General features: G+C 36.1%; 5 protein-coding genes across 7 annotated transcripts; 1 reads left to right on the forward strand and 4 right to left on the reverse strand.

The window, feature by feature from the left end:
- Positions 1–177: 177 nt before the first annotated feature.
- On the forward strand, positions 178–3,465 carry LOC105633352 (Protein kinase superfamily protein). 2 transcript variants are annotated; one of them, XM_089722541.1, is made up of 2 exons: positions 178–2,451; positions 3,169–3,465. In XM_089722541.1, exons 1-2 carry the CDS (start codon positions 479–481, stop codon positions 3,185–3,187), a joined length of 1,992 nt encoding a protein of 663 aa, XP_089578667.1. In that variant the 5' UTR covers positions 178–478; the 3' UTR covers positions 3,188–3,465. The 2 variants fall into 2 exon arrangements, with proteins under 2 accessions (XP_089578667.1, XP_037497419.1); XM_037641491.2 differs by lacking the exon at positions 3,169–3,465 and having other exon boundaries at positions 178–3,053.
- Positions 3,466–4,125: 660 nt separating this feature from the next.
- LOC149495236 (receptor-like protein 3) lies at positions 4,126–7,106 on the reverse strand. The gene is made up of 2 exons (XM_089722542.1): positions 6,269–7,106; positions 4,126–6,071 (listed from the first exon to the last, which is right to left on the reverse strand). The coding sequence occupies exons 1-2, from the start codon at positions 7,104–7,106 to the stop codon at positions 4,918–4,920; spliced, it is 1,992 nt and encodes a 663-aa protein (XP_089578668.1). The 3' UTR covers positions 4,126–4,917.
- A 139-nt stretch (positions 7,107–7,245) lies between these two features.
- LOC105633351 (anthocyanidin 3-O-glucosyltransferase 2) lies at positions 7,246–8,984 on the reverse strand. Of its 2 annotated transcripts, XM_089722544.1 has the most exons (2): positions 8,143–8,984; positions 7,246–8,049 (listed from the first exon to the last, which is right to left on the reverse strand). In XM_089722544.1, exons 1-2 carry the CDS (start codon positions 8,774–8,776, stop codon positions 7,355–7,357), a joined length of 1,329 nt encoding a protein of 442 aa, XP_089578670.1. In that variant the 5' UTR covers positions 8,777–8,984; the 3' UTR covers positions 7,246–7,354. The 2 variants fall into 2 exon arrangements, with proteins under 2 accessions (XP_089578670.1, XP_020534680.2); XM_020679021.3 differs by having other exon boundaries at positions 7,246–8,981.
- Positions 8,985–11,582: 2,598 nt separating this feature from the next.
- LOC105633350 (anthocyanidin 3-O-glucosyltransferase 2) lies at positions 11,583–13,327 on the reverse strand. Its single transcript, XM_089722381.1, has one exon. It carries the CDS (start codon positions 13,190–13,192, stop codon positions 11,771–11,773), a length of 1,422 nt encoding a protein of 473 aa, XP_089578507.1. The 5' UTR covers positions 13,193–13,327; the 3' UTR covers positions 11,583–11,770.
- A 1,983-nt stretch (positions 13,328–15,310) lies between these two features.
- LOC105633349 (anthocyanidin 3-O-glucosyltransferase 2) lies at positions 15,311–19,162 on the reverse strand. The gene has a single exon (XM_012215927.4). The coding sequence runs from the start codon at positions 16,917–16,919 to the stop codon at positions 15,498–15,500; it is 1,422 nt and encodes a 473-aa protein (XP_012071317.3). The 5' UTR covers positions 16,920–19,162; the 3' UTR covers positions 15,311–15,497.
- Between the last annotated feature and the right edge of the window lie 586 nt (positions 19,163–19,748).

The raw sequence follows: 19,748 nt of genomic DNA on the forward strand, positions 1-19,748 counted from the left end.
GTCTCAAATAAGACAACCGCTGAAATGGGCCCACAAAGCCTTCCTTTAGCTTATGATGTCTACACGTGGAATGGCAATGGAGCCCACCTCCAACGCGCAAGTTAAGCGCGTCATATCCAAATCAATTCCCCATAGCGCGATAAATGCACTCGCAAGCATTAGATTCCAATTAACAGCAACTAGCAAGCAAGCGCAGTACTGCAGCTGCAGTTGCTTGCCAGCAGCCAAATCTCTGAATCTAGAAGAGAGAGCAAGAGAGAGAGACTGAGTTTGACCAAACCAAATCATATCCTCGTTTCCTCATCATTTAACAAATTCCACTTTTTATAGCATCCAACCCAAGAAAAAGATCCTACCTTTTTTATCTTTTGATTCAATGATTCTCTTCCCTATCTTATATATTACAAACCAGAACCCAGAACCCAGAATTGATTAATCAGTACATAAAGCAAAAAGTCTTCAGGCCATAAGTGTGGAAATGGCTAATCTTGATTTTCTTCTTCTCTTGTTTGTTTCGTTTTCTGTAATATCTCTTAACAATGGAGCAAACACTAGCTTTTCTTCCTCTGGCTTAAATAATATATCATCCCAATGTCCCATGGACCTTAATTATATTTTAAGAATCCCATGGAACAAAACTTCTTGCCAAAATTATCAGCCATCGACAAACGACAGTACTAATCCCCAAAATGACATCACTTCCAAAGACCCATGTTGCAGGACTCTCCTTTCTCTCTTGGGGATTGGCCTTGCTCAGCATCTCAAAGAAACTTCTCTTTTTCAGCTTCCCAATTTGCCCACCTCTATTTCTTGCCTTCGTGATTTTCAAAGAATGCTTAGCTCTCTTTCTTTTTCTGATAATATTGTTTCTTACTGTTTCGATCCTTTGAATTATGTTTTAACTCCTAATATATGTGCCCATGTGCAGACAACTCAAGATTGGGTTGCTCAATTGGGAAAATCAACTGTACTTGATTCTGCTTGCAGGCCTGATCTTGTTGATCTTACTTCTTGTAGTGCATGCGTGGCAGCTGGGTTTAAAGTTCAATCTCATTTGATATTAATTGATGGGAATAAAAGTCATGCAATGGATTGTTTTTATTTTACAGTTCTTTATGCTGCTGGTATTGTTAATGAATTTGGTCCTGAAAGTGATGGTGCTGTTACATGTATATTTGGGTTAGACTTATATTCTAATGTGGGTTCAAGTAATAAAGGTCACTCTGGTCTTGTTTTTGGCTTGACTGGTGCTGGTGTTGCTGTTCTAGTCATGTCTAGTTTGTTAGGATTGTATTTCTGGTATGATAAGAAAGGGAGGAAGAGAAATATTCCTGGTTTTCCCTTTGATTTAGAGGAACAAGGGTCTAGGCCAAAACTGAGGCCAAATACTGGGTCAATTTGGTTCAAAATTCAGGACCTTGAGAAAGCAACAGATAATTTTTCACAGAAGAATTTTATTGGAAGAGGAGGGTTCGGATTTGTTTACAAGGGGAATTTGTCTGATGGGACAATAGTAGCTGTTAAGAGAATTATAGAATCTGATTTTCAAGGTGATGCAGAATTTTGCAATGAGGTTGAGATTATTAGTAATTTGAAGCACCGGAATCTAGTGCCTCTTAGAGGGTGTTGTGTCGTTGATGAAGATGAGGATCATGTTGACAGAGGGAGTCAAAGGTATCTTGTTTATGATTATATGCCTAACGGGAATCTTGATGACCATTTGTTTCCATCATCTGATAATCTAATTGAAAATAAATTATTGACTTGGCCTCAAAGGAAAAGCATAATTTTGGATGTGGCAAAGGGCTTGGCTTATTTGCATTATGGAGTGAAACCTGCGATATATCATAGAGATATTAAGGCAACAAATATATTGCTAGATGCTGATATGAGAGCAAGAGTAGCTGATTTTGGGCTGGCAAAGCAGAGTAGGGAAGGTCAATCTCATCTAACTACAAGAGTGGCTGGGACTCATGGATACCTGGCTCCTGAATACGCTCTTTATGGGCAACTGACTGAGAAAAGTGATGTTTATAGTTTTGGGATTGTAGTTTTGGAGATAATGTGTAGGAGAAAAGCTCTTGATTTGTCTGCATCAGGATCTCCACGAGCTTTCTTGATCACTGATTGGGTTTGGTCATTGGTGAAGGCTGGAAAAGTGGAAGAGGCTTTAGATGCTTCGTTGTTGAGAGATGGGGATTCTTCAAATTCAAATCCAAAGGCTATTATGGAAAGGTTTGTGCTTGTTGGGATTTTGTGTGCTCATGTAATGGTGGCCTTAAGGCCTTCTATATTGGATGCTCTGAAAATGTTAGAAGGTGATATTGACGTCCCACCTATTCCTGATCGGCCGATACCTCTTAGCCATCCTTCCTCTTTTGGTGATGGCAGTGCCTTCACCATCTCACCAGCATTAAGTTTTCCACAATTGCATAGTGGAGACATGCTCAGGTAAGCAAGAAAGTTCGGAATTCTCATATTTTGCATTGCCTAGGTGGAGGTAGAAAAGAGGAGCCATGTATATGAGATCATCCCTTTTGTTGATTCAAGAGAATGTCTATGTAGTGACAATGGATGTGATATAAGAAGTCTTGAACAAAAGAACTGGATGTTGGTTCATATGTGGATGCATCTTTAAAGACCTCATGTTAAGAGCCAAAAATCTGAGCTCTGATGTTAATGCTGATTGCGCTTCATAAACAAGAACAACTCATATTCTGATACATCAAAAGTGGCCTATGTTACTTTATTAGCATAATTGAAATTTTGAAGAGGGCTGGGACTTCTTTCACCTCCTACCCAGGAATGAACTGATTGACATTTGAATATCTAGAAAGTAGATGTAAATGAAGATTTTAGATCAACAATTGCCTATTAATTGAAGTTTTTTTTTTTTTTTTTTTTTTTTTGTCATTTGATCTTTTCTTAGGATCTTCTTAGTCAATAGTAGAACCACATTTAGGGTCTGTCTGCAGAAAGAAAATTCGTAGGAATACTTTGTAATTTCAATAATTAATATACTGTCATGTATTCAAATATAAAGAACTTTTGCATCTACTCTTATTCCTTTCATAAGAAAGTTTGCCATAGTCTTCTTTCGATCATGAGTTTACATCTCAACATTATGTATTTGCAAGCAAGGAGTTTGATGGTTATGTATTTTTGCAGGTTTTGTGGGGAGTTTTAAGGATTCAGACAGAACCTTAATGCTTCAAAAGTATCACACTTTATTTTATATCCTTAAGTTCCATCTAATAGAGGACAATATTTGAAGGCAAAATTTGTAGCAGAAGTTGGTTTTGCTGTACATACTAGAAGTAGTTTGTTGCAAGATATTTGTAGCATAATGTACAAAAGAGATTTTTGTTTGGAATCTTATAATTATATTTAGCGCTGTTTAGAATAGTAGCAGATGGAGGAAGTTATGCAAAACTTAAATAAAATCTGAGGATATAGTTCATAAAAGCTAATATAAGGCTTTGAATAATGCCATCATGCCATCTTAAATAATGCCGTCTTATCAATCATCATATTATCTTCTTCTTCTTCTTCTTCTTCTTCTTCTTCTTCTTCTTCTTCTTTTGTTTCTAGGTTAGGTTTAATTAATATAGTAATTGTGGTGTTGTCAGTAACTATTGATACTTATCTTAGTTAATGGACTTGAATATTAGCCTTTCACATGGGAATTGATCTTTTGCATTATCACACTATTCCTTTCAGCACGTTATAGGAGCTCTAAATTGACTGATTATCTTCCATGGGCAAGGAATGGTTCCTATGAAAATATTATTGACCAGTTATTACTGAGTTTAGTGTTTTACTTAAAATCATTCAAATGAAGAAAACTGCAGGATAAAATTGATGCCTAATATCAAATGAACAGAAGAAAAGACAACACTTCTTGATGGCAGTCGTAAATTATGACCTCACCGCCAAGGCCATAATTTGTTATGTTGCACAAAAGGAATTAGCAGGGTTAAGTTAGTTCAAAAGAAGGAAGATGAGTATGGGAGATGCATAGAAGATACTCGGAAACTGAGACATGAGCGAGTATGTGGGTAGACTTTTATGGACTAGAAAGCGACATTGCAATGTTAAAGACAGGTGAATTTTCATAAGATATTAATTTTTTCTTTGCATAACTTTTTGGGTTCTTATGAAGCATTTAGTGGTAGTGGCTGGACTTTTTCTGAGATGATGTTTGATAATGAATTAAATTATATCAATAAAGTGTCTTTCTTTGCATCTTCGTAATGGGATTTTTTTTTTCTTTCCTTATTTTTCCACATGATGGATGTCACTATCATAGCATACTAATAAGATTGCTGTAGCATTGCAATTTCTCTTCACCCTGTGTTTGGTACAAACGATTTAGAACACAATTCATTTACAAATGACAGAATTTTCAGCAGCAACATGAATATTTTCATTTATAGCAAGCATCAAAATATGGAATGTCAAATGAATTTTATAAAATTTTGTGGAATACATTTATCCAAATGGGGCCTTAATGTTAATGCTTTTCCATACTCTACATTTGGTTATTTATAGCTAATTTTCTTGATATATTTCTTTTGTTCAAACATCTTATAGGAATTCTTACATGCTTTTTTTATTTATCTACATACAATATGCATGCTTTGTGAATTCTCCATTTCTTGCGTGCCTTCGGTAAAACATGCTCATCTCCCTACAGAAATCCAAGCTCAAAACTTCAATATTGAATCTTGCACATACATACATGGATATATATGGAAATAGACAACATTTGGTTGGATTAGCTACTTCAATCTGATGTAGCGTCCTCAAATTATTTTATCCTATCTAGTTCCTCATGTTGGGTCCTATCATATATATATATATATATATATATATATATATATATATATATTAATGAACTTAGCATTATGGAGATGCCTATGAAGGAGAGACTGATGATTTTCTGTTTTCTGAATAAAGGAACCTGAACTTCTGCAGGAATTTTAGCTTTTGGAGGGGATAGAGTAACCCACTTGCAGATCCAATTATAAATCCAAAAGTAAGCCCAGCAATGAGTCCATAATTAAATGTGTTGGCAGAGGATTCTTCAGGAGCAATAGGTAAAGACATTCCCGGTTGATAAGAACAAGAACGCTGTACAATTGAACCACACAATCCAGAATTGTCTATGAAGCTGGAGACAGGAAAAGTGTCAAACTGGCCTCCTGAAGGTATAGGTCCTTCAAGTTTGTTGTCTGCAACACTGAACGAAGACAAGAAATGCAGCCCTTTCAATGATGAAGGGATTTCACCAGTTAGATTGTTTCTAGAGAGATCCAATTTCTCTAAGTTGGTCAAGTTAGACAGATCATTAGGAATGTGCCCGGAGAAGTTATTGTTACTAAGATCGAGCACATGAAGGGATTTCAATTGGCCAATCTCAACGGGAACTTTGCCACTAAGGCTATTGTTGCTAAGGTATATTGCTGGTGGTAGGCGGGAGAGTTTACTATATTGTAGATAATTAGCACTATGGACCTTGACAAGGACTGGCACCTGCAGATAGGTTGTATCAACTTTGTAGTTTGCCTCTGTTGAAGACAATGCTGGCAGTAAGTCAACTCCCCTGGGAAATTTACCTGATATGAGGTTAGTACTCAAGTCTATGTAGAAGAGGCTTGGTAGACTAACCAACCATGTGGGAATTAAACCGGATATCTGATTTTGTGATAGGTCCAAGGCCTCTAGCTTATGGAGCTTGCTTAGCCAAACTGGTATTTGACCACTGAATTGGCAACCACCTAAAGCCAAAATTTGAAGATTTTGAAACCCACTTGACTCTCCTACTTCATAATCATCTGGCAGTGATTCATTCATAAAATTCTTTGAGAGGAGGAGAACTCGGAGGTTCTTCAATCTCATCAATATATTGATTGTACTAGTGACATTGGTTAAATTGTTGCTAGAAAGTGAGAGGAAAGACAAATATTTCATCGCAGTTATGTCAGGGAAAATTTGTCCTCCTAACTGGTTAAAGCTCAGCCTTACTGTTGTCAATAACTGGCATGAGTAAAGGGTTGATGGCAAGTTACCTGTAAAGTTATTATTACCGAGGTCAAGGACACGAAGCTTGATGAATGTAGAGAATTAAATGCTTCAAGGTCTCCTTCTAAGTAGTTGTATCTTATATTCAAAGTGACAAGGTTGGTGCAGTTGGCAAGAGATGCAGGCAAAGGACCTGTAAAATTGTTGATATGTAGGAGCAATTGTTCTAAGTTGGAAAGCTTACCAATATTTGGGGGAATCGAACCTGTCAATTGATTCCCATAAAGGTCGAGAATTTTAAGTCTGGTGATATTGGTGATACTGTTGCCAATAGGTCCTGAAAGGCCATTTGAATGTAAAGAGATTTCCTGAAGACTGACAACTTTGTATAATTCCAGAGGAAGTGATCCACTGAGGTTGTTGAAACCTGCTCGAAAAACCTGAAGTTGTGAACACTGATCAAGTTTGTTGGGTATTAGACCACTGAGATCATTATGGGAGAAATCCAGGAGCTTAACAGCAGAGAAAGAAGAATTAAAACAGATAGAGGAAGGGATAGATCCTGTAAGGCTATTGTTGCTGACATTAAAACTTGCCAAGTTTCTTGTTAGCTTGAAGAACATATCAGGAATCTCTCCAGAAAATTGGTTACTGGATAAATCCACTGTCTTAACATATTTGAATGGAAAGTAAGATGGTAATTCACCATGAAGAAGGTTGTAACTCAAATCAAGAATCCTGAGTGCCAATGGAGACAAAAAAGGTTTGACAATGAGAGGACCGGAGAAGCGATTGTGGGATAGGTTGAGTTGAGAAAGATGCGTCAGGTTCCAGATAGATGGGGAAAGAAAGCCAGTTAGACCTCTTGAAGGCAACCATAGATCTGTTACTTTACCATTACTATCACAACCGATGCCTTCCCATAGGCAGCAGTCATGAGAAGACCAATTCAATGGTGGAGAAGATGAGATGTTGAGAGAAAATGATAAGAGAGACTCATGATCCAACTGATCACAAGCATCGTAAAGAGAAACAAAGCAACAGAGGTATATTGATACGAGGGGTAAAACTAAGTTTGGCATATTTCTCTGTAATGGAAGAAGGGTTATTGACAGGTGAAACAAGAAATGAAGGAGTCAAGCTCAAAATGGGAAGTCAATGGATGAATATTGTGAAAGAAATCATGATGATGAGAATAGAGAGAGTTTGACTTTGTTGGATTAATGTAATATTATTAAGCATTTACTTTTCAAATCCACTTGTAGTAACATTGTTGTAGGAAAATTTTATTCTCTGATATTATTCCAAATTGATAATGGGAACGTTTTCATTATGACATATTGCTGATGACATCTTTTATTAAACAATCCAACCAAATGCATGAAGACCCACCTTCCATTAAAGCCATTCTGCTCCTTTCACTCATCTCCTTCACTTTCTTTCTCTTTTCACTATCTTGCTCCATCACACACCTTATTCCTCTTTCAATTTCATCACAATTTACAATTATTTGGCTATCTTTCCTGTAATCCATTTTAATTTCCACGGCTAATTCTAATTCAATCACCATTTCAAAAGCATTAAACTGCTGCTCTGCGTACATTGGCCACGTGGCAATTGGAACACCATACCATATGCTTTCCAATGTAGAATTCCATCCACAGTGAGAAACAAATCCTCCTATGGCTTGATGAGCTAAAATAGCTACTTGTGGAGCCCATCCAACTATCTTTCCAATCTTAGCCGTTCGATCTAAGAATCCTTCAGGCAAAACTTCCTGTGGATTCTCGTAGTCACTTGGAGATTCTATCTTACCTGTTGGCGGAGGTCGACGTAGGGACCACAAGAAATGATGCCCACTATGTTCTAATGCATAGGCAATCTCTTTCACTTGATCCTCACCAAAACTTCCCATGCTCCCAAAGCACAGGAACACCACTGATGATGCAGGTTGATCATCCAGCCATTGGATGATTTCCTGCTGTTTGCTGCTTGTATCACACTCCAGATTCAAAATGGGACCCACTGGAAACAAGGAAGAAGTTTTTTTAGTTTTACCATTATTAAAAGACTCGATCGCATAGGATTCTAGCTCAAAGAACGTATTTACGATGATACCCTCAGCTTCCTTGAACCTTCTGAAGTTGTCGAGCAACGGATGAAGCCACTCCTTTTGTAACAGCGCAGAAGGCATAAACTTAGCGGGAAATGGGTGTACTAAACTCGGCACTGCTAACTCAGTGTCGGATTCCTTCAACTCAGTTGGATCAACATTCTGTTCATCGTAAATCACCAGCATATGAAGCATGAAACCAAGAAATGCTGCACTTGAAGTAAAGAAAATATAGGAGGGAACACCAAAATCATTAGCGACATCTATCATTCCCGTGCAAAACATATCATGAACGAACCCAGCGAGTCTAGGCGAATCAGAACCAGGTTGATTTATCTCAGAAACAACTTGTTTGACATGAAGTTTCTGTCTCTCAATAAAAGAAGCGAAAATAAATGGTTCGTCGAACTTGTCTTCGGGCAAGTCAATGAATCGGATTCGATTTGATAAAGAAGTGGAGGGTGCAAATGATTGAATATAATTTTTAATAACATTGGAATCAAAAATAGATAGCTTCATGATAAGAACAGTGACGGAGAGTCGGTGGTCGCGGCTAAGAAGAAGCTTTGTCAATTCCACCATGGCTATAAGGTGGCCTATAACAGGAAAAGGGACGAATAGCAGCTGTGTGTTTTCCATTTTTAGTGAATATTTATTCTTCTTCTGAGTCTGAGGTGTTTGAACATTGAAGCTGCAGTGAGTGCCCTTATTTATAGACGAGTCTAAGGATCAGGAAAAGAGAGCCTTTCGATGTCTGTTTACTAATTTGAGGTATTGCAACCTGGGAACGCAAGAAGCCAAGAAGGGTAATTCGTCATCGCTTTGCTGGGTGTTACTGATGTGGAATGTGGAAGATGCTTCGTCCATAAAAATATTATCCTCTCGAGTTTTAATTTCCAGATTGACGTGAAGAAAAAATAGTCAATTGTCAATATATATATATATATATATATATATATATATATATATATATATATATATATATATAAGGTGAATATTAATTTTATCTAATTTTATTGTTTAAGGTAATGCATCGGTGCATGCAAGGGACACACGGGACAGAAATAAATTCAAAATTTTTTTCAATGGTCTTGTAGTTGATTTTGAGTTTTTAAAAATTGTTTATTTTATTTATTTATTCACCATTTATAATTTTTATACTTGATTTATATATCTAATTTATTTTCTATATTTTTCAATTTTACATTCTAGAGTGAATTGTTACTTAGGGCATGTTTGATTTATTAGTTAACTAATAAATATTAATTGTTTAATAAAATTTAGCAACAGTCATTGTTGAAATGTAAAATGATAATTTAAGTATTAAATTTATTTTCATATCCTCTGTGGACTTGGCAATTTAATTCGCTGGATATCTATTTTATTAATATAAAATTTATATAATGTGGTTGTAAATTGCTATTAAAAGGAAAAATATATCATCTGGAAACCTTTAAATATATTGTGTTTTGTATATTAAAATTTTGAACTATTATTAATTTATATTGCACTGTGAATTAGCTAAACTATAGGTTTATTTAGCAAAATTAACTATTTTGGTAGCTGTTAGCTGTTTTAATAGCTTTTAGGTATTAGCTGATTTACTAGCTTTTCATAAAATGTATGAAGTAACTTTTCACAAAATGCAGTCTTAGTTTTTAAAAGTTAATTCAAACGCTATATTATCAAACACTATATTTAAACATTGTTGCCGAATATAGCCATATTTTTATTCTAAACTATTTGAGTTGTTTCATGCTCGTTCCAAAATGACCTTTATCTCGTAAGTACCTCGAATTGTACCTCATTCAGTAGATTAACTTATCCCAACATTGTTTATAATACCAAAATTCTCTCCATTTTTACATGTTGCACTATGTCTTCATAACCCTCAAAATTCTCTCCTCCCTCAGATGACAAAATGGAGACTTCTAGAGTTGTTCATTATTAGGGATGGATTTTGGTTATTTGATTTGGTTATTTTAAAATTTTGATTGAATTTTAGAATTTTATCAAATTCTAAATTCATTTAACTATGAAACTAGTTTTTTGTCCTGTGATACGAATTAACATCGATTTTAAAATTTAAATGATATAAAGAGAGTCAACCAGTTGGTAGTCTGGTTGATCTTCTCACTTATATGAAGAGTGGAAGATCTCGAGTTTAAGTTCTTTTAACCACATTTGTTTTCATCAGTTTTGTGAGCCAAGAGTAGGGTTATACTTATTGTGTAGCACACAGGCTTATCTTGCAAAAAAATCTCCAGTGAATTAAAAAAAATGATAAATAAAGAATCTTTAAAATTTATTAAGGAATAAAAATTAGATGCATAAAAAATTCAACCTTCAATAATAAAATTATATTCACTACAACCCTGGGCTTGTATTATTTGCGAAACTTTTTCCAACGACTAACAACCTTAAAACTTGCAAAAGTAAGCAAAAGATGCTTGAAGCACAGTACATTCTTGAGTAGGAACCATAGGCATCAAAGTCCGCTAAATTGGGAGAAAAGAAAGAATGACAAACAAAATAAAAAATTATCCTTTGACTAAGGTTATTGTCTAAGGTTGTGCTATTCTCGTTCTATTTTTTTTTTTTTTTATATTTACACGAGATATCTATATTAGTATCCGAAGTAAGTCTAGTTAATATTCGCTCACCTCCTCTCGCTTTTTTTTTTTTTTATATTTACACGAGATATCTATATTAGTATCCGAAGTAAGTCTAGCTAATATTCGCTCACCTCCGCTCGCTCTCGAAAGCAAAGGGGCTAAGGGAGTTTGCGTTGTGCTTATTCTCCTTCAAGTTAATGGGATTGTTTTAATTATGACATATTTTTCATGACATCTTTTTATTAAACAATCCAACCAAATGTATGAAGACCCACCTTCCATTAAAGTCATTTTGCTCCTTTCACTCATCTCCTTCAGTTTCTTTCTTTTTCCATTATCCTGCTCCATCACACACCTTATTCCTCTTTCAATGTCATCACAACTTACAATTATTTCACTTCCGATCGTATAATCCATCTTAATTTCCACTGCTAATTCCAATTCAGTTACCGTTTCAAAGGCATTGAACTGTTGCTCTGCGTACATTGGCCAGGCTGCAATTGGAACACCACACCATATGCTTTCCAACACAGAATTCCATCCACAGTGAGAAACAAATCCTCCTATACCTTCAGCCTTCATGAGCTAAAATAGCTGCTTATGGAGCCCATCCAATTACTTTTGATGAAATTATGATCAAATTGAGAGCGACAAAATGATGGGCATTTGGGCTTCTTATTCTACTTATGCTAGCCATCTTCTCTATTTTTAATTTCTTTATGGAGAGAGAGAGAGGAGGGAAAGTTGGGTTTCTCTCTTTTGGAAAAAAAAAAAAAAAAAACCAATCCCGGTAGATCTGTGATGTAAGTAACTTTCTTTCTTCATTCGGGATTTTCTCATTCTTTGAGTTTAAGAAGTACACACACACACACACAAATACATTATTGAGTAAGAGCCATAGACGCCAAAGAATGACATCTTTCATTATTGAGTACTTCTCGGGAGAAAAGAAGTAACATTTGCTAATTTGGGAGAAAAGAAAAATGACAAACAAAACCATATAATGGGAATGTTTTGATCATGACATATTGCTGATGACATCTTTTATTAAACAATCTAACCAAATGTATGAAGATCCACCTTCCATTAAAGCCATTCTGCTCCTTTCACTCATCTCCTTCACTTTCTTTCTCTTTTCACTATCTTGCTCCATCAAACACCTTATTCCTCTTTCAATTTTATCACTATTTATAATTATTTTGCTCTCTTTTCTATAATCCATTTTAAGTTCCACAGCTAATCCTAGTTCAATCACCATTTCAAAGGCAATGAACTGTTGCTCTGCGTACATTGGCCATGCTGCAATTGGAACACCATACCATATGCTCTCCAATGTAGAGTTCCATCCACAGTGAGAAACAAATCCTCCTATAGCTTGATGAGCTAAAATAGCTGCTTGTGGAGCCCATCCAACTATCTTTCCAATCTTAGCCGTTCGATCTAAGAATCCTTCAGGTAAAACTTCTTGTGGATTCTCGTACTCACTTGGAGATTCCATCTTACCTGTTGGCGGTGGTCGACGTAGGGACCACAAGAATCTATGTCCACTGTGCTCTAGCGCATAGGCAATCTCTTTCGCTTGATCCTCATCAAAACTTCCCCAGCTCCCAAAGCACAGGAACACCACTGATGATGGAGGCTGATCATCAAGCCATTCCATGATTTCCTGCTGTTTGCTGCTTCCATCGGACCCCACATTCAAAATGGGACCCACTGGATACATGGGAGGGGTTTTTCTAGTTTTACCATTAGAAAAAGACTCGATTGCATAGGATTCTAGCTCAAATAATGTGTTTACGATAATACCCTTAGCTTCCTTATACCTTCTGAAATTGTCGAGCAAGGGAGGAAACCACTCTTCGCTTAACATCGCGGAAGGCATAACCTTAGCAGGAAATGGGTTTACCAAACCCGGAACTTCTAACTCAATGTCCGATTCCTTCAACTCAGTTGGATCAACATTCTGTTCATCGTAAATCACCTGCAAATGAAGCACGAAACCAAAACAAGCTGCACTTGAAGTAAAGAAAATGTAAGATGGAACACCAAAATCATTAGCGACATCTATCATCGTTGCACAAAACATATCAAGAACGAAACCAGCTAGTCGAGGCGAATCAGACCCAGATTGAGTGATCTCAGAAATAACTTGTTTGACATGAGGTTTCTGTCTCTCAATAAAAGAAGCGATACTAAATGTTTCGAGCTTGTCTTCGGGTAAGTCAATGAATCTGATTCGATCGGACAAGGAAGTGGAGGCTGCAAGTGATTGAATGTAGTTGTTAGTAACGTTGGAACCAAAATTAGATAGCTTCATGACAAGGACAGTGACGGAGAGTCCATGGTGGCGGTGGTTAAGAAGAAGCTTTGCCAATTCCACCGTGGATATAAGGTGGCCTATACCAGGGGTAGGGACGAATACGAGCTGTGCTTCTTCCATTTTGACAGGAGATATCTATTTTTCTTCTGAGCTTGAAGCGGCAGTGACTGAGTTAGTTTTCATAAGCATAGGAAAAGGAGCCACCTTTGTTGTGTTGCTATTTTGCGGTATTATAAATTGCAAGCTAGAAGAACAAAAACAGTGATGCCATGGCTTTGCTGGGTGTTACCTAAAACATATAATATATAATGTCAAAAAAAAAAAAAAAAAAAACATATAATATATATGTTAGCCGCCTTTGTTGAAAACAAAAGAAAAAAAAAATGACCTTATTACCAAACACTATATTTAAACATTATTTCCGAATAGAATCATATTTTTATTCTAATCTATTTGAGTTGTTTCATTTCCATTTTAAAATGACCTTTTAACTCCTAAGCACCTAGAATTGTACCTCATTGAGTAGATTAGCTTATCCCAACATTGTTTATAATACCAAAAGTCTCTCCATTTTTATCTCCATCTTTACATGTTGCACTATATCTTTATAACCCTCAAAATTCTCTCTCCTCCCACATATGGCAAAATGGAGACTTCTAGAGTTGTTCATTATTAGGGATGGATTTTGGTTATTTGATTTGGTTATTTTTAAAATTTTGATTGAATTTTATAATTTTATCAAATTCTAAAGTCATTTAACGATGAAATTAGTTTTTTTTCCTGTGATACAAATTAAAATTGATTTTAAAATTTAAATGATATAGAGAGAGCCAATCAGTTAGTAGTTTGATTGATCTTCTCACTTATATGAGGATTGAGAGGTCTCGAGTTCGGGTTCTCTTAATCACAGTTGTTTTCACCGGTTTTGTGAGCCAAAGAGAAGACTACCCCTATTGTGTAGCACATATATTTATCGCATATAAACCTTTAATGAATTAAAATAATAATAAATAAAGAGTGCTTAAAATTTATTACGGAATAAAAATTAGATGAATAATCGCATAATAAATTTAAAAAAAATGATAAATAAAGAGTCCTTAAAATTTGTTAAAGAATAAAAATTAGATAAATAAAAAATTCAACTTTTAATAATAAAATTATATTCACTACAGCCGTGGGCTTGCATTATTTGAAACTTACAAAACTAAGCAAAAGATGCTTGAAGCACAATACATTCTTGAGTAGGAACCATATGCATCAAAGTCCGCTAAATTGGGAGAAAAGAAAAAGTGACAAACAAAATCAAAAATTGTCCTTTGACTAAGGTTATTGTCTAAGATTGCCCTTATTTTCATTCTATCTTTTTTTTATACTTTCACGGTATGTCCGTATCTATATTCGTGATAAGCCTGATTAATTTTCGCTTGCCTTCGAAAGCAAAGGGGATATGTCCGTATCTATATTCGTGATAAGCCTGATTAATTTTCGCTTGCCCTCGAAAACAAAGGGGCTAGAGGAGTTTGCATTGCGCTTATTCTCCTTCGAGTTAATGAGATTATTTTAATTATGACATATTTTTCATGGCATCTTTTATTAAACAATCCAACCAAATGTATGAAGACCCACCTTCCATTAAAGTCATTTTGCTCCTTCCACTCATCTCCTTCACTTTCTTTCTTTTTCCATTATCCTGCTCCATCACACACCTTATTCCTCTTTCTTTTTCCAGCGGTGGAACGCCCAAAATCTTACTGGGGTGAAACGAGCTCCATCATGCGGTGGACGTCCAACAAAACAAATCACTACAATTCACTTGGTCCCACATGATTTTACAAAGGAAAATATTTTTATGCCCCCATTTGACTCCACAAATCTTCCATCTCAAACTTACTAAATGCAATCCTAGTAACAACAATTTCTTTGTTCTCAGATTTAACCAGCCACCAATGGCATTAGCTACTACTCCAATAACAGCATAACAGAGGAAAAAAAAAAAAAAAAGTAAAAAGACAAAAAGAAAAGAGGAAAAGTTCAGATTTTTACATACTAAGGAGATAAAGAAGATGCAGGAATGATGAAATTATGATCAAATTGAGAGCGACAAAATGATGGGCATTTGGGCTTCTTATTCTACTTATGCTAGCCATCTTCTCCATTTTTAATTTCTTTATGGAGAGAGAGAGGAGGGAAACTTAGGTTTCTCTCTTTGAAAAATAAAAACCAATCCCAGTAGATCTGTGATGTAAGTAACTTTCTTTCTTCATTCGGAATTTTCTCATTCTTTGAGTTTAAGAAGTACATACACACACACACACATATATATATATATTAATACATTATTGAGTAAGAGCCATAGACACCAACATTGGCTAATTTGGGAGAAAAGAAAAATGACAAACAAAACCATATAATGGGAATGTTTTGATCATGCCATATTGCTCATGACATCTTTCATTAAACAATCTAACCAAATGTATGAAGATCCACCTTCCATTAAAGCCATTCTGCTCCTTTCACTCATCTCCTTCACTTTCTTTCTCTTTTCACTATCTTGCTCCATCAAACACCTTATTCCTCTTTCAATTTCATCACTATTTATAATTATTTTGCTCTCTTTTCTATAATCCATTTTAATTTCCACAGCTAATCCTAGTTCAATCACCATTTCAAAGGCATTGAACTGTTGCTCTGCGTACATTGGCCATGCTGCAATTGGAACACCATACCATATGCTCTCCAATGTAGAGTTCCATCCACAGTGAGAAACAAATCCTCCTATAGCTTGATGAGCTAAAATAGCTGCTTGTGGAGCCCATCCAACTATCTTTCCAATCTTAGCCGTTCGATCTAAGAATCCTTCAGGTAAAACTTCTTGTGGATTCTCGTACTCACTTGGAGATTCCATCTTACCTGTTGGCGGTGGTCGACGTAGGGACCACAAGAATCTATGTCCACTGTGCTCTAGCGCATAGGCAATCTCTTTCGCTTGATCCTCATCAAAACTTCCCCGGCTCCCAAAGCACAGGAACACCACTGATGATGGAGGCTGATCATCAAGCCATTCCATGATTTCCTGCTGTTTGCTGCTTCCATCGGACCCCACATTCAAAATGGGACCCACTGGATACATGGGAGGGGTTTTTCTAGTTTTACCATTAGAAAAAGACTCGATTGCATAGGATTCTAGCTCAAATAATGTGTTTACGATAATACCCTTAGCTTCCTTATACCTTCTGAAATTGTCGAGCAAGGGATGAAACCACTCTTCGCTTAACATCGCGGAAGGCATAACCTTAGCAGGAAATGGGTTTACCAAACCCGGGACTTCTAACTCAATGTCCGATTCCTTCAACTCAGTTGGATCAACATTCTGTTCATCGTAAATCACCTGCAAATGAAGCACGAAACCAAAAAAAGCTGCACTTGAAGTAAAGAAAATGTAAGATGGAACACCAAAATCATTAGCGACATCTATCATCGTTGCACAAAACATATCAAGAACGAAACCAGCTAGTCGAGGAGAATCAGACCCAGATTGAGTGATCTCAGAAATAACTTGTTTGACATGAGGTTTCTGTCTCTCAATAAAAGAAGCGATACTAAATGTTTCGAGCTTGTCTTCGGGTAAGTCAATGAATCTGATTCGATCTGACAAGGAAGTGGAGGCTGCAAGTGATTGAATGTAGTTGTTAGTAACGTTGGAACCAAAATTAGATAGCTTCATGACAAGGACAGTGACGGAGAGTCCATGGTGGTGGTGGTTAAGAAGAAGCTTTGCCAATTCCACTGTGGATATAAGGTGGCCTATACCAGGGGTAGGGACGAATACGAGCTGTACTTCTTCCATTTTGACAGGAGATATCTATTTTTCTTCTGAGCTTGAAGCGGCAGTGACTGAGTTAGTTTTTATAAGCATAGGAAAAGGAGCCGCCTTTGTTGTGTTGCTATTTTGCGGTATTATAAATTGCAAGCTAGAAGAACAAAACAGTGATGTCATGGCTTTGCTGGATGTTACTAAAACATATAATATATATTTCGAGATTCAATGCATGGGCAATCTTAGTGCATACACTTATATATTTTATTATGGCAAGTAGCCACCATCTTTTTGGTATAACCTGCATTGCATAAAAGTTTTTCTCATCTCAGTAAATGCCCCTTACTTGAAAATCCTACTTGTATTTTCTTTAACCGTCACTTTACTAAAAATTCTACTTGTATTCTCTCTGAATGTGAGATCGCTTACCATCCAATCAACACATAGTAAGTAATGACCGGGTTTCATACATGATCAAGATGAAATTTCATTTGAACTCTTTCTTGTTAATTCCAGATTCCAATATCTCATTTCTTTTTATCACAATAAGCACTTGGTCCGTTCAGTGAGTTTGCTCCTATTGTAAAAAAAAAAAAAAATTAATAAGAGAAGTTCAGTTGATTAAATTCTCCTGGTTTACCAGAAAATTCATGTAGCATATTGTAAAGAGAAAAAATTCATATATCACTAATTGGTTGCAAAGAATTCTATTAGGAAGCCTTTATGCTGCTGAAACCGCTGAAAACAAAAGAAGAAACAACCACCATTAGGGGAATTAATAAGAAAGGGTTAAATTTGTTCAAATAAAAAATTATACTCTGTCGTTATAGGTGAATCAGACCCAGATTGAGTGATCTCGGAAACAACTTGTTTGACATGAGGTTTGTGTCTCTCAAGAAAAGAAGCGAAACTAAATATTTGGAGCTCATCTATAGGTAAGTCAATGAATCGGATTCGATTTGATAAAGAAATGGAGGCCGCAACTGAGTATAATTGTCGAAATTGGATTCAGAATTAGATAGCCTCATGATAAGAACAGTAATGGAGAGTCGGTGGTCGCGGTTAAGAAGAAGCTTTGCCAGTTCGACCGTGGATATCAGACGGCCAAGGGAAGGGGATGAAGAGCAGGTTTGCCTTTTCCATTCTCACTGGATATTTTATTTACTTCCGAGTGTAAGGTGTTAGACTCTGCAGTAAATGATCGATGTGTAAATGAGTGCGAGGATAAGGAAAGGGACATGTTTATTGTCTTGTAATTATTTTAGCCACTATAGTCTATAGAAAAAATTCGTTTGAACTGTTCAACAAATAAGCTACATTTCTTTTTACTATAAACAACGACTCAAGACATTGCATTATAAGATAAAGAAATCTGATAAAAAAGAGATTGCTTTTTTATTTCTGTTATCTTGGTTAGGCTCCACAAGGAGGAAAAAGAAAGAAAATTGCAATCATGTTGATAGTTGAAAGAGAAAAAGCTTGCTTTCCCCATTAACCTGTTTCTCTGCTTTTTCTTCGACGTGATGAATGGAGATGCGACAACGACAAAATACAGGAAAAGCAAGCTGGTACAATTGGGTCATGGTGGTGGTATGCATGCACCCCCTCTATAACTAGTACAATTTCGGGGGATTTTTCGTATAATTAAGTACAGTAATCCTAATCTATTTCTGGCCATGTAATATCAGTAATATATATGTAAATTGACAAAATGAGCCTGAGGAACAAACACATGGTGATACCCTTTCACCGGAAATTCTGGATTGGCGAGAACATATCGGAGTGGAAGATCGGCAGAAAGCTTGGAGATGATGGCATGCTCATAACTACAGATTAGGCTTCCAATTAAGGAAATTTCAAGTTCTGCCAAAGAGAAATCACTTACTATCTACTAGTGTTATTATAATTTGTATAAAAGAACACTTTTTATGGCAAGCATTACAAGTGTTAATCTTGAAATTAATAAAGAAAAACTTATAACTACATGATTGTTTACCGAGAAATGGAAAGAAAACGAAGGAAAAGAAGAGAGAAAGACAGATCCAAGAGAGTGAAAAAGGAACAGCTTTAATCCAAACATAATAATGTACAGAACAAAACTACAAGTACAACCCAATAAATTCAAACACAACTGCAAACAGAACCTAACTTAACACTTCATATAGAAAATGGAAATTAAGAATTATAAACTATATCGCTTGGCGTTTCTCAGAGTGTCGACGCCCTAGAGCTTCACTTGAAAATCAATTTCCTACACAAGAACAAATATACAACTTCAAAAGAAGACAATTTGAGGAAAAGAGAATTTAAAGATGTAAAATAAATACCCCTATTAATTTCTGTAACAGATTTGTTTCTTGTTCTTGTCCATGATGGTGCTTTTCCCCTTATTCTGTTTGTAGGACACTTCATTGACCACATACTTTACCTCCTTTACCTCCTTAGTTACAACTTCCTTTCTAATGGCAACGAACTGTCCCTTTTCAGACACATGACGTAGCGTCTGCTTCCTGGCTGAGGCTTCTTTGGTAACAACTTCACTCTTATAGGCAACGACCTTGCGTTGTCCCTTGTAAGAGAAAGATTGATGTTTTTGCAGCATTTCCATTGCTACAGTTGCCTTTGCTTTGGACTTGGATTCATCTATTGTCCAAGTCATCATCTTCTGGGTTATGGAACCATGGAAAGGTGACTGCAAAGCTCTGTGGCTGCTAGGGATTAGGGTGTTCTTCTTGTGATGAGTTAAAGAAGCCATTAATGGAGAGAATTTGCAATAGGAAACAGACTTTAGAAATAGAAGGAAGTGCTTGGTCTTTTTTTTATTCATCCTTCACCTGGTTAAGTCATCTCAATGTGTAG

The sequence above is a fragment of the Jatropha curcas genome, chromosome 6 (genome assembly GCF_041381405.1).
Source record: "Jatropha curcas cultivar XTBG-Jc1 chromosome 6, XTBG_Jcur_1.0, whole genome shotgun sequence".
Taxonomy (NCBI): Eukaryota; Viridiplantae; Streptophyta; class Magnoliopsida; order Malpighiales; family Euphorbiaceae; genus Jatropha; species Jatropha curcas.

What these genes read in the sequence shown, in the direction of transcription:
- LOC149495236 (XM_089722542.1), bottom strand. Translation starts at nt 7,106, where the DNA reads ATGCCAAACTTAGTTTTACCCCTCGTATCAATATACCTCTGTTGCTTT. An exon ending in TTCGATTCCCCCAAATATTG is followed by an intron (nt 6,072 to 6,268) that starts GTAAGCTTTCCA and finishes ATAACTTTACAG; the next exon opens with GTAACTTGCCATCAACCCTT.
- LOC105633350 (XM_089722381.1), bottom strand. Translation starts at nt 13,192, where the DNA reads ATGGAAGAAGCACAGCTCGTATTCGTCCCTACCCCTGGTATAGGCCAC.
- LOC105633352 (XM_089722541.1), top strand. Translation starts at nt 479, where the DNA reads ATGGCTAATCTTGATTTTCTTCTTCTCTTGTTTGTTTCGTTTTCTGTA.
- LOC105633349 (XM_012215927.4), bottom strand. Translation starts at nt 16,919, where the DNA reads ATGGAAGAAGTACAGCTCGTATTCGTCCCTACCCCTGGTATAGGCCAC.
- LOC105633351 (XM_020679021.3), bottom strand. Translation starts at nt 8,776, where the DNA reads ATGGAAAACACACAGCTGCTATTCGTCCCTTTTCCTGTTATAGGCCAC.